Raw genomic sequence first — 13,205 nt, 5'->3', positions numbered from 1 at the left:
CTTCATTTAAACTCCTTGAAATGAACTTCTCAACTACCAATATCTACATATTTATTTTACAATAATCGTAACAAAAGAACCAGCTCGTCATTTGTAAACTATTTATTGAACATTTGCAACCAGGATGAGTTAAATACAGAATTTCTTCTCCTTTCGATGCGCGTCTGTTTACTCTTTCAGCGCCATTGACAGTGGTAGACGTCCAATCGTATGGCTCTTTTCATCCTTCAGTGAATTTCAATGAGTTTGTCACTAGTAGAAATCCAATCCATATGAACTGGGACAGCTGAGTGCAAATTCCCAAATGTTCCTTCGCTGCCAACAATCCCGGCTCAAATGGAATGGACGTCTATTGCCGTCAATTAGCAGCCAACGAGTTAATGAGGAAGGAATGTTGCAGGATTTTTTAAGCAGAAGTCATTTGGCGCTTGTCAAATAAACGGAGAGCAATCAAATGCGGGCTCTTCAAACAGCCGCCCGACAAAATGGACGCCGTTTCTGATGCTTAGCTTGGTTGCAATGTTGTTGTTTTTTTGTTTGTTTTTTACATAAAATGATCAACATGAATATATTAGAAAAATGGCAATTAGTCTTTAATAAACACTTCGCCTCAAACTACTCCCCCTCCAGGAAAAAAACAAAAACAAGATCAGGGTTATAAATTAAAAGCGTCCAAATAAAATCAAACAAGTAGACTTTTAGGCCTCTGCTAGCCGGAGACTGGAAATTTCTCATTGTTTTTGACAAACGGCACTTTTCAGCCCCCCGCAGTGGACCCCAACCCTAAAATCAACTCTTCCTAATTTACAAATACGGGTCTCGCCAGGCGCTCCCACGAGCGTCAATCGCCTCTTCCTGGGTGTGCTAGGCGCCGATCTTGAAGGTCTGCAGGATGAGGTTGGTTTGGTGAATGAGACGATTTGCGCTGTTGAAGACATTGATCGCCCTAGCGAGGAAAAACAACAGCGTGTCATTGGTTTAATCCATCAATTCCCCCCCCCCCACCGTGACCAATCATGTGCCTCTTTTCAACTTTTATTCTGTCAATAGAAATTGACATTAAAGGTGACATTAAAATAATATCAGACCACATTGGACACATCATTCCGAAATCCAAAAAAGTTTCATAAACTTCGATCCTATTTAGTCTTCCCTTCTCAGCTGTTTGCTTCTCATGCTAATTTCCAGGTCACGACGACCCCCCGCACCTCCGAATTGACTTACTTTCCATCTTTGAAGTACGTTTTGAGGGTGTCGCTGAAGCTTTTAGAGTACTTGACAAACTCCTTTTTCTGATGCTCCAGAGCCTAGACCGGCAAATGAAAATAAAAAAAATAATGAAAAGATGCAACAGAGGGCACATTTATTTAGTAAAGGCGAAGGGATGGTGGTACTTACTCTGCGGTTCTGGTATTGATACTTCTTGATGACATTGTTGACCGTGTCCAGGAGCTCTTTAATGGCGCTGGCTATATCTCTGTAGGAGGGTAGAATCACCAATTAGAACTAGGGTTGCAAAAGAATGAAGATTTTGCCTGCCATTGACGACAAATGACGTCCAATCCATTTGAACTGGTGCAATAGCAGCCAATTTAATATCCTAACAGTATTTTTGGAAAGCAACAATGACTTGGTTTACAAATACTTTGTGCTATGAATCAACATTCCTCTTGCAACTTAACATTGATTGATGATCCCCAAGGTTTTTCTTGCCTGACATTGTGCCAGGTTTAAATAGTACTTCATATGTATATATGATTACGTGTTGTCTTAACATTTCATTTTTGACAGCAACTGACGTCCAAGCAATGTATTAGTGGGAGGGCCGGCGGCACCGATCAGTGAATGGCACCAAAAGGTAATCGATCACTCACTTGATAGTTTGCAGGAAGCGTACTCTGTCATTGATCTCATCCGGAATTTTGCTAAGGATGTGTTTCAGTGCTCGGGCCTTGTCGTTCAGGTCCTGGAACTCCTGCTCCGGCCGGTCGATGGTAAACTCTGCGCGAGAAGATCGGTATCGGTGACGGATCGGCGGGACGGCGGTTGACTGCGCGCCCAATCGACGGTATGTCGGGACGCCGCGTGCCGCCTACGCACCCTCTACGTCGTCGGCGGCCATGCGTAGCAACGATTCCGTGAAGTTGATTTGGACGTTCTTCTTCTCCAAGATCTTCATGATGATGTCCTGAGTCAGGCCGGGGTTCTCCCTCTCTGCCTACTCGAAGAAAAAAAAAAAAGGAAAACATGGGAGATTTTCTGAAGCAATGAATACTTGCCGCCAAGAATAATTTGATGTCGATTTCAGTGATTCGCTGTGAGCAAAGGTGAGCTATCAACGCCAAAATGTAAGGTCATGTAATACTTCATATTTGAATAACGAGTTAAACTTTTCTCTTGATCGGTGCTGTCAAACTCATTTTGTCTCATGGGCCACATCCACAGCAATTAGACTAGATCGCAAGTGGAACGGACCTATTTTTCCCCCACCCATTTTACAAATAAATACACATCAGTGAGCTTTTCTCCATCCTTTGCAGTTGACAGGGGAGAAACGCTTAAATCCACATTTTTCGGTCATATTTACCTTAATGAAGGCCGCTCTGAGTGTCTGCGCCGCCGATAGGTTGATCCTCTCCAGCTAAGATTGAAAGAAAGCGTAGCGGGTCAGTCAGGGCCCAATAAGCTATTTTTCATGGCTAAACTTGGTGCGCACAGCTTCACTAAATACACACTGATTATGACATCCGTGGCAGAGTATTAGCTACCATTTTTGACAAGCGTCATTATGACCAAAGTTTTAAAAATAATAGTATGAGACCACTAAGCCACGTTATTACAGCATTGATACTAAAAAAAACATTTCTGAGTTTTCATGAATAGAATACTAAATATGATTCTTTTTAGTAGGAATCGATTACAAATAATCAATTTCAAAGCATGTGTGTGGTCTAAGGGGGCTACCAGCCCACCTCAGCGATCAGATCGATACTTTTGACAAGCGTGAATCGAAGTTGACTTTGTAAAATCGGAAAATGCCAGCTGTCCACAATATTGATGTGCTGTTGTCTTTACCTCATTGAAAACAGGGTACATCACGGCGTAGAGCGTCATGGATACCATGGAGTTTGTCTCCGCTTCATTCTTCATCTCCTCCATTGTCATCCTCCAAGGAGGAAGGGCTCTCGGTCAGATGGCGGTGAGGGGGTGACACAGTCACACGCACAAACACACGTACATACATGCACACGCACGCACTCTCACACATGCGCGCTCTTTTAAAAATATCTTATCTCCACAGGGACAGCAACCTTTAAGAGAAACACACAAGTGGACTCATTCACTGCCAAACAGGTTGGTTTTTCTTTAAAAAATGTTTTACAGGATATTGTTGTAGTAGACGGCTCGGTCGGGGATGGAGGGTTCGATCCCAGATATGACCTCACGGTGTGGTTTGCATGTGCTCCCTGGGCTTGTGTGGGTTTTCTACCACATCCCCAAAAACCTGCATGTGAGGCTGGTTGAACACTAAATTTCCCCTAGGTATGATTGGTTGTCTCCTTGTGCCCTGCGATTGGCTGGCCACTGATTCAGGGCGTCCCCTGCTTAGCTGGGATAGGGTCCAACACCCCCGATAAGAGTTAGCCAAAATAAATAAATGCTGTAGTAATGTTGTAGAAAAAAATGACTGACACGATAGCAACAAATGTCTGGTTAATTTTGACTGGGATAGCTGGCAGCAAAAGATTGCTGAGATGACCCATTGTACTAAACTCTATAAACTTTTTTTTAAAATCAGCAAAAAAATAGTCACGTTTCATCTAATGGGTTAATGACGTGTGAATGTAACATTTCAAATAATGATAGTAAAGGTGCAACATTGTCCGCAGTTGGACCGCGGGCCGTAAATTGGACACCGTGGTTTCGGACATGCTGTTTTAGGCAAATTCGGGTCTTGGGGGAGTGGCACCCAAACTGAGCGTGTTTGTTCAAACACAATAAATGACGAGTCATTCTTCATTCAAATTTCTCAAACTGAAACGCTTTCCACATTGCCGGTATTTGAAATTACAACGCCCTGGAAAATAAATAGGGTAAGAACAGCCCTCTCGATCAAGAGTTGTGAATTCAAAAAACAACCACATTTTTTAACGTGATGTTAATTCAAGCGTGTTTGGACATTTTTTTCCTCACCAAGCCCACCTTGAATGTAGCCTGTTAGCGGCTAGGCTGGGCTCGCCTAGCCTCTAAGTAGCTGACGTAGCCTTCATTCGACTAAAATGTTCGTGAAAACCTCTCAATTTAGGACTTTAGAGGCCAAAACCGGCTCTTGTTTTTGGGTGATCATTAAATTTCCTGCAAAGGCCGGGTGCTCTCATCGGGGTAAACCGAGTGTTAGCGGCAGCCAGCCCAGAACGGCGGACGTGCTAGCAGCGTTAGCTCGGCCAGTGCAAAGATTAACATTTGTCTCGGATCTGCTAAAATGGAATCCGGCAAAAGAACACGCGTCGCTAAAGTGTTTACGTGGCAAATGTTGAACGATGTGTGACGGCGCGTGCTTGATTCTACCTGTGTTCCCAGTCCTTAAATCGGGGCGCCTGCGTCGTCCGAAAAAGCCTCTTTTTAGCAGCGGCTATGTTTTTCTTTACAACTTAAGGCGGAAGTTTTTTAGGACTGGCCTGAGCGACATCTTCCGGACCGTTGCTACGTGCACGCGCGTTCAGCCAATCGGAGAAGGCCAATTGACGCAAACGTCATCGGTTGGTCCGTAGATGTCGTATATTTAAACTAACTGTCGTAAACGCACTGTAAATAAACGGGAGTGAGCGTCGTCCACTGTCAGCCATTTTCCGTCAGAGCATTGCGAAAATTATGACATTACTATAGTCAATATTTATGAAAACATTCAGATAGTCAACATTTTATTTACAAGATTGGTTACTACTAGTATTTCTTTCGACAACAATAAAAAACACTAATTCTATTCCAAGGGGGAAATAATATTTTAAGTGTCACTCTCATACAAGTGCAGTTTCTGATTTTTTAGCTCGAATATCTTTTTATTTTTTAGAAATTCAATCCTAAGATTGTTTTTACTTCTAATTTCAAAATCGTTTTATTCTTGAAGATATTTCTATACTATTCCTTATTTTAACATTCATTCATTTTCTGTACTGCTTATCCTCACAAGGGTCGCAGGGGGTGGTGATGCCAAACTCCAGCCAACTCTAGACGGCCCACGCAATCTTTTCTTCCTTATGTATTTTTTTGAAATACCTATTTGGTTATTCCTTATTTCCCAGTCTTTCTGCTTATGTAACAAAAAGCCCTAAAATGATTTTAGCTGATTAATTGCACACGTCTAATATTAACACATTTATTGTGTCCTGTAGTGAGGGCATACGTAGGGGAGGAGAAAACTCATTGGCAGTCACCCAGGTTCGTGAAGGCTAGTAAAAGCTTGTGGAACTTTTCCACTTTGCCAACAGCAGCAGCAGCAAGACACGCATCTAGCAACCGCATGTAAGAGCATCATTCATTTATAATTTTTTGCATTGGTAGTTAAGACAGTTGCTAAAGATTCACATCCATTTCTGCTTTTCTTTTTTGCTTCTTGTAGAAAATCAGCCAAGAAGCTCGACCCGGTAAGCATTACATAATGACCTACTGTGGCTTTATGGAGTGTGTTAAAACTCCAGAGTGAGTGAATTGCATTTTGAAACATAGGATGTTTCCATCTTTTTTTTTTGCATCCCTCTTTTGTTGCATTACATGTGATTTTTCTTCATTTATGACTTCCAAGACAGTTCACGTTGCACCTGAATTGGTGTTGAAGTAACTTCAATGGAAGAGAAACTAAGGTTGCCATGGATAATCCACAATAAATCAATAACCATTTTGATCATTGATCAATTGTTTAGAGACATTTTTGACCTCCAGACCCTGATTTTGAGCCTTTTGAATTAAAAAAAAAAGAGGGGGCTATAAAATGCCCACTTTAAAAAAGGGGGGGGGGGGGAACAAAACAATAAATATTCTCTTTTTTAAAATATATTTTAAAAGATTACAAAACTATGTTTTATCGAGGACAACAAGAATTTCTTTTTAGTGAGAAACGTTAAGTCGATGCACATGAAAATTCCTTTTCTGACCTTTGAACTCGTTACCCTCCCAAAATTTAATCAGCTCTTCCATTTGGTGAACATATCTTGCAGGTTTGATAATAATACTTGTATTTATTCTTGACTTATCTTGAACACTGACAGACAAACAGATGCATGCAACCAAATACATACTAATCCCCTTCTAAAACTGGGGGTAGGATATTATAATTAAGACGTGGCGTCTCAATTTGGGGATATCACATTTTGGGTCATGTAGGAAACACTTGTCCTAATAGCAAATGTTTAAATTGTTGCTGTGATCTCCAAGTATGTGGACGCCTGGTCTTTATGAGGTTATTTCAACTTCTAGTACAAATAGTCACTCGCTCAATAAAGGGTTAACATTTCTTGACTTGAGACATGCGGTCCCAAAGTTTGGCATTTCTGCTTGCGTTACATAAGATCCATTGTTACAAGCTGCCATGATTCTTTATGCTTTCCGAATGCCACTGATGACTCAGTTCTGGTTCAAGTACTTTGGAAGGCCAGTGGTCTGGAACCCAGCCTGAGAGTCAAGTCTGCCAACAGGGGGAGAAAAAAGGTTTTTTTTCTCCTCCTATTGTTTTGACAAGTTTTGTCAAGTAACTTGGCTTCTCCTGAGAAGGATCTGTCAAAATATCATGATTTTTTTTTTTTAAATGGGAAAAGTGACAATCACACTAGGATTATGGTAGAAATATTCTAAATGTGCATGTGTTTCATTGTTATTTAAATGATTTAAATTATAAAGTTAAAATATGATTTAAATTAAATCATATTTTAACTGTATGATTATAATCCTTCAGCTTTATTCGCTTTTACTTTGACAGCATTGTGTATGTATGTAGCAACATTGCATATTTTGCATTTATTCTCTAAACCCACACTGTAAAAAAAGTCAGCAGTACTATAATTTGTAAATAAATTTTGGAGGGAAAAATGAATTGTTAGCCTTAAACTAAAAAAATCAAATCACCTCGTCTGAACTGAACTGAATTAAATGTAAATGTCGAAGTCACTCCAAACCGGTTTTGGGTTGGGGCCACCGCAATCTAAACGAAACATGCACAGAATTTAGCTCAATGCCTTGGAGGTACTTAAAATCTATTGTTGGTTGGCATGACTAAACGTATGGTAGTTTTCCACAACGCAAAACAAAATTCCTCATCTTACTTAGATGCCGTTTCTGGAATAATCCCTTCTTCTTTTGAATGGCATCCTCTTCCTTGTTGCAGAATCGTCAAGCATGTCTGTCAAGATTCACATCAACAGTCCCAATGTCAAGTACACGGACACACACATTGAAGCTCAGTACTCCTACCACACTACATCCGTGCACAAAAATGGCACTTCAATCACGGTAAGTGAAAACCTGAAACCCTGGGAGAATGTCTTCTGCCTATGTGCTGACCGAGCAGCAATGCCACATACGTAGGTGACGCCCCGCTCCACTGAGATGACCCTGCGCACGGAGACGCGCGTTCCCCGCCTGGGGGTCATGTTGGTGGGCTGGGGTGGCAACAACGGCACCACAGTCACCGCGGCTATGCTGGCCAACAAGATGAAGCTCACCTGGAACACAAAGACCGGAGTCAAAGTGAGCAACGGCTTGAGATTCCTGTTTAAAACTGAATTCAAAATAAAGCTAACTGTAATCACCGGAGACATGCTACAATACTTCCTAGTCAAATTTAATTTGAGGCCTAGAACCTTTAAGTGTGGTGAAACTAGGACTGACAACGACAAATTGACCACCGATCTATTAATTAATAACAAAAATAGATAACTACAGTAATCCTTCGAATATCGCGGTTAATGTACACCAGACATGGCCGCGATAAACGAAAAATTATTACTACTACAATCATGTTTTCACATCCATACAGAAATACAAGTACAATTATCAGTGTATATTCATTAAGTATTACAGCTATAAGCATATCAAAATACTGTAATGTACTAATATCTAAATATAATGTATATTTTTAAAAATAGAAATACTTTAAATACTGTACTCGCAGTGAAAATAGTTCCCCTTTACTTGCTATAAATCCCCCAAAAAACTGGTTAATGGGAGTTTTAGTCCAAGTCCTTTGTCTTCGTCCAAATCCTGTTTTTTGAGCATCTTAAGAGCAAGTATCTTCAGAATTCCTTTTCATTTACCTTTATTTTGAATTGGGAAGGAAATGGTGGGAAGATGGGAAAAGGTACTGCTAGTTTGACACCTGTCCGGATTCATATAATATGGTCTTTTTTTGTTCTCAGAAAGCCAACTACTTTGGGTCACTGCTGCAGGCCTCAACTGTGTGTCTTGGATCAGGGCCTGACGGCGAGGTCAACGTGCCCTTCTGTGATCTGCTACCCATGGTGCACCCCAACGACATCGTCTTTGATGGTAAAATGTCTTTCACGTGCAGATGAGTGACATTTTTTTCCTCACGGTAACTTGAGAGCTCCCCCCCAAAAAAACGATAGAGGCAGAAATGAGGTTGCCACCGGTGCCTATAAATAATGGGTAAAAATACAAAAAAGAAAGGCACGCAATCTGGAACACTTGCATTTGATGAGTTAAAATGCTGCCTTTTATTGACATTTTTCTGTACACACGAGTGAAATTCAATTCTCTTCCCCATTTGTTGAACAAGATTTTTTCCCGTATTCTTTATTGAATGCATTCCCAGGCTGGGATATCTCCTCTATGGATCTGGGAAAGGCCATGGAGCGTGCCCAGGTGTTGGAGTGGTCGCTACAAGAGCAGCTGCGGCCGTATATGGCGGTCATGAAACCCAGGCCGTCCATCTACATTCCAGATTTCATCGCCGCCAACCAGAAGAGCCGGGCCGACAACGTACTTGGCGGTACCCTGGCCGAGCAGGTCACTCTCCATTTCATCTTCCCGTTCAGCGACACCGCGCCCTGACTCTCGCCGCCGTTCACGCAACATCTCATTTTCAGGTGGAGCGCATCCGAGCGGACATCCGCGACTTCCAGCAGGTGGGCGGGGTGGATAAAGTGATCGTGGTGTGGACGGCCACCACCGAGCGTTTCTGCGATGTGGTGCCGGGTGTGAATGACACGGCAGAAAACCTGTTGGCTGCCATTCAGGTGAGAAATAAGACTCGAGCAAGCAGCAGCAGAAGATACCAAAAAAATACTAGTCCAGTTTAATCTTGCAATATAAAAAGTCTGAATTTGCTCTACACTGAGGAAGTCTTGAAATGTCAACCATTTACACTGTCAAGTTTTATGGTGAAAAAGAAAAGAAACTCACTTAGGTGAACTGGACTTCAGTTAAGGAGTTCAAGTAGCCCTTATAAGGCATGCAAACTTCACACAATGAGGACCCACCTGGGCTCAAACCCCTGACCCCAGAACTCCGAGGCGGCACGCTAATCACTTGCACACCGCACCGCCCCTTTCTTTATGATTTTTTTTTCGTGATTTTTTTTACTGTTTATTGCCTTTCTAAATAGCCAGCAAACTGACAGTTGAATTGTGTGTGTTTTTTTGTCCCCTCTTCTTGGTCAGGGGGGCTCAGAGGTGTCTCCCTCCACTCTTTTCGCAGTGGCCAGCATCCTGGAGGGGTGCGCCTACATCAACGGTTCCCCGCAGAACACGTTCGTGCCTGGGGCCGTCGAGCTGGCGCAGCAAAGGGGCGTCTTCATCGGGGGAGACGACTTTAAGTCTGGTCAGACCAAGATCAAGTCGGTGCTGGTGGACTTTCTGGTCAGCTCGGGGATCAAGGTGATTTTCAATTTAAAACAATGTTTTTTTTTCTTCCTCTTAATTTACTGACCAATAATGACGGGGATACATGTCCAGTCCATTTGAACTGGGTGGGTCACAAAGAAATGAAACATAGGTTTCCCTTGGGAAATGTTGCATTCTTGATTTATTTTAGTAGATTTTTCCGCATAAGATGATTTTCCTATCATATGACAATTTCTCGTTAAATTAGGACTCCTGAGTGAAAATTTTGCCTTATAAAATTAAAACGCTGGTAAAACGGATGCATCTTCTCACAAAAAAGGATGTTTTTCCTTAGGGAAATTGCCATCGTGACTTTCTTATTTAATATCACGACTTTGCTCTGGTAAAAAGTAAAACCCTTGTCTTGTAATTCTAGTATTTTACCATGTGTTTTTTTTGGGGGGGGGGAATCAAATCTTTTACTTTAGTCCTGTAAAATGAAAACATTTGTCTCATAAAAGCATGTTCTTTCATAAAATACTCATACGGTCGTAAAAGATTGGACTTTGAAGCCTGATCACTCATTGTCGGCCCTCTTGATTTTTCTACAATTTGACTCTTATTCATTTCCTTTCTTACAGAGTTATTGTTGTATTATGGGAACTTCAATGCTTCTGTCCACGCCTTTTTTTTCTTCTATTCCCAGCCGACCGCCATTGTGAGCTACAACCACCTGGGCAACAACGACGGCAAGAACCTGTCGGCACCACAGCAGTTCCGCTCGAAGGAAATCACCAAGAGCAACGTGGTGGACGATATGGTGCGCTCCAACTCTGTGCTCTACCGTCACGGGGAGAAGCCCGATCACTGCGTGAGTCGTGTTTACCTTCCCATTTTTGAAATGTTTTTCAACTTGCTACTACAAGTGCTGCGTTACATTGCAGGTGGTGATTAAGTACGTTCCATACGTGGGAGACAGCAAGCGGGCCATGGATGAATACACTTCTGAGATAATGATGGGCGGTCTCAACACCATTGTATTGCACAACACTTGCGAGGTGTGTCAAAAATGCAATCTCATCGTGAGAATGTTTCCACCTTAAAAAACGAGGTTATAGATTCGGTTCTGTAAGTTTCCGTTCGAGAATGAATGAGGAAATTATCAAATTGGCAGGCTGTGTGCATAATATGAAACGGAAAACGTGATTATATTTCGAGGTTTCGCAGGTTAGCAAAAGGAATTTAGAAATACTAACTATTTAATATATATATAATATAATCACTACTATTTTAGATTTTGAGGGCTTTGAATTTGGTACATGGTCGATTGGTCGCCGGTCTTTTGGTCGCCGGTCTTTTGGTCGCCGGTCTTTTGGTCGCCGGTCTTTTGGTCGCCGTCTTTTGGTCGTGGTCTTTTGGTCGCCCCGACCGCGACAACGGACGACCAAAAGACCGGCGACCAAAAGACCGGCGACAAAACAAGGTAAAACAACATTTTTTAGTCACTCTAATAGTTGTAAACACACCTACAAAAGAAATCTTTATTGGTGGATGCACCCAGAAAAATTAATTTTGCTAGTCATTATTCCTCATGAATAAAAGAACAGAAAGTGCCATGGAAATGCTTCCAATCAACAGGAAGTGAAAATCATTTTATCATCATAAAGTTCCAACATTACTGTAATACAACTACCGCATTTTTGACAAAATATTTCACTTTTGCTATTATAAAATCCTGACATTGTTCAAGCCGTTACCAAGCAATTACCTACTTTTTTTTCATGTCATCTTCTAACTTTATCCTCCTGAAATTCCAAAATGTATTATAATAGTGTGATTTTTCTGGTCTAGTTTCAATTGAATTCTCATTCGTCACCGCTGACAACATTGTGACATTATTTCCTTCTTATTTTGACTTGACTCTTTGGTGATTGGGCCATTATTGTCCAATCAGGACTCTCTTCTAGCCAGCCCCATCATTCTGGACTTAGCCATCCTGACGGAGCTGTGCCAGCGCGTGAGCTTCCGGCCCGAAGGCGAAACCCACTTCCAGTCCTTCCACAGTGTCCTGGTGCTGCTTTCCTTCCTTCTCAAGGCCCCCCTGGTCCCACCGGGGACCCCCGTCATCAACGCCTTCTTCCGTCAGAGAGCCTCCATCGAGAACATCATGAGGTACGTGCAGTCTCGGGGAAAGTTTGTTTCATTCCTTCATCTTCTGTACCGCTTATCCACACAAGGCCCGCGGGGGGGTGCTGGAGCCTAACCCAGCCAACCACCGGCAGCAGGCGGAGGACACCCTACACCCTGAATTAGTGGCCACCCAATCGAAACAGACAACCACTCATGCTCACAATCACATTGCCACCAAGTAGTAATCAAATCCAGAATTTCTGTTGTTTTTATTTTATTTTTATTTTTTTTAACACAAACTAGTTCAGTTTGCACATTTCAAAATGAACTCAGGCACTTTTAGTTCATATTTAGTTTTCAATTAAGATCCAAAAATGAGGGATTACAATAAAGTAAAGTTTTTCTTTTCTTTTGAAAGTTGTATAATACCATTAAGTGATCTTACAGATTGGGAATTTATTTAATTTTATTTAAACGCACAATGTGTAACTGTTTTTGTGTTATTAGTGTTGCAGTTTACCTCAACTGGAGCCTAATAAACACCATGAAAACTATTAACAAAAATACTTTGGCCACCAGCCTCAGCATAATAAGCTATCAAATATTAAAGCTCATATTGCAACTAGAAAGTGCATCATGGAATTTCTGTATTTTGATGATGTCCACCAAAAATATGAATAACACGGTGGAGGCCAGTCTTCACATTTGTTCTTAAAATGTGCATTAATGTGTTTCAGGGCATGTCTGGGCCTGCCCCCCCAAAGTCACATGCTTCTGGAGGAAAAGCTACAGAGGAATTTCCTGGTTGCAGAGCACGTCAACGGCGAGGGGGCCAACCTGAAGGAGAAGATGAAGCGGACGCCCACCATCAACCACACAACAGTCACCAATGGCGTGCACTCCAAGTAGACTGCAAATACACTAAACCGAGAGATCCTAATTTTTTATTTTAGAAACCAATTAAAGTAAACAGGTCAAAATGCAATGGCACACATTTGAATAATTAAAATCCTCATGTTTGTTGTTAATTCTGTCTGTACCTTTGATACAACTAATACATTCGTTCAATATTGATTAAAAGCTGTTTTAGGGACAGAAATCTGACTACCAATTGCTTTACCTCGGAGATGGGTCATTTAAAAAGACTAATTTGAACTCGGTGGCTGCCACCGACCATGAAACCATTGACTGCTATGTATGTAGTAAGTATTTTTCCCACTAGAGGGTGCTACATCTCGCCAC

General features: G+C 41.7%; 2 protein-coding genes across 3 annotated transcripts; one reads left to right on the top strand and one right to left on the bottom strand.

Annotated features, from left to right (window-relative positions):
- Positions 1–87: 87 nt before the first annotated feature.
- LOC144089577 (programmed cell death protein 10-B) lies at positions 88–4,735 on the bottom strand. Its single transcript, XM_077620570.1, has 8 exons — positions 4,570–4,735; positions 3,076–3,311; positions 2,588–2,641; positions 2,101–2,218; positions 1,875–2,001; positions 1,399–1,477; positions 1,225–1,307; positions 88–946 (listed from the first exon to the last, which is right to left on the bottom strand). Exons 2-8 carry the CDS (start codon positions 3,163–3,165, stop codon positions 865–867), a joined length of 633 nt encoding a protein of 210 aa, XP_077476696.1. The 5' UTR covers positions 3,166–3,311; positions 4,570–4,735; the 3' UTR covers positions 88–864.
- On the top strand, positions 3,144–13,062 carry LOC144089572 (inositol-3-phosphate synthase 1-A-like). Of its 2 annotated transcripts, none has more exons than XM_077620560.1 (13): positions 3,144–3,354; positions 5,394–5,523; positions 5,621–5,645; positions 7,379–7,503; positions 7,579–7,740; positions 8,409–8,538; positions 8,825–9,018; positions 9,099–9,248; positions 9,672–9,887; positions 10,540–10,704; positions 10,778–10,891; positions 11,788–12,005; positions 12,701–13,062. In XM_077620560.1, exons 4-13 carry the CDS (start codon positions 7,390–7,392, stop codon positions 12,870–12,872), a joined length of 1,635 nt encoding a protein of 544 aa, XP_077476686.1. In that variant the 5' UTR covers positions 3,144–3,354; positions 5,394–5,523; positions 5,621–5,645; positions 7,379–7,389; the 3' UTR covers positions 12,873–13,062. The 2 variants fall into 2 exon arrangements, with proteins under 2 accessions (XP_077476686.1, XP_077476685.1); XM_077620559.1 differs by lacking the exon at positions 3,144–3,354 and adding an exon at positions 3,988–4,094.
- The last annotated feature ends 143 nt before the right edge of the window (positions 13,063–13,205 follow it).

This window comes from Stigmatopora argus, chromosome 15 (assembly GCF_051989625.1).
Source record: "Stigmatopora argus isolate UIUO_Sarg chromosome 15, RoL_Sarg_1.0, whole genome shotgun sequence".
In the NCBI taxonomy this organism is placed as follows: domain Eukaryota; kingdom Metazoa; phylum Chordata; class Actinopteri; order Syngnathiformes; family Syngnathidae; genus Stigmatopora; species Stigmatopora argus.
The sequence above is the reverse complement of the archived record's forward strand: the minus strand, read 5'-3'. Positions and strand labels throughout refer to the sequence as shown.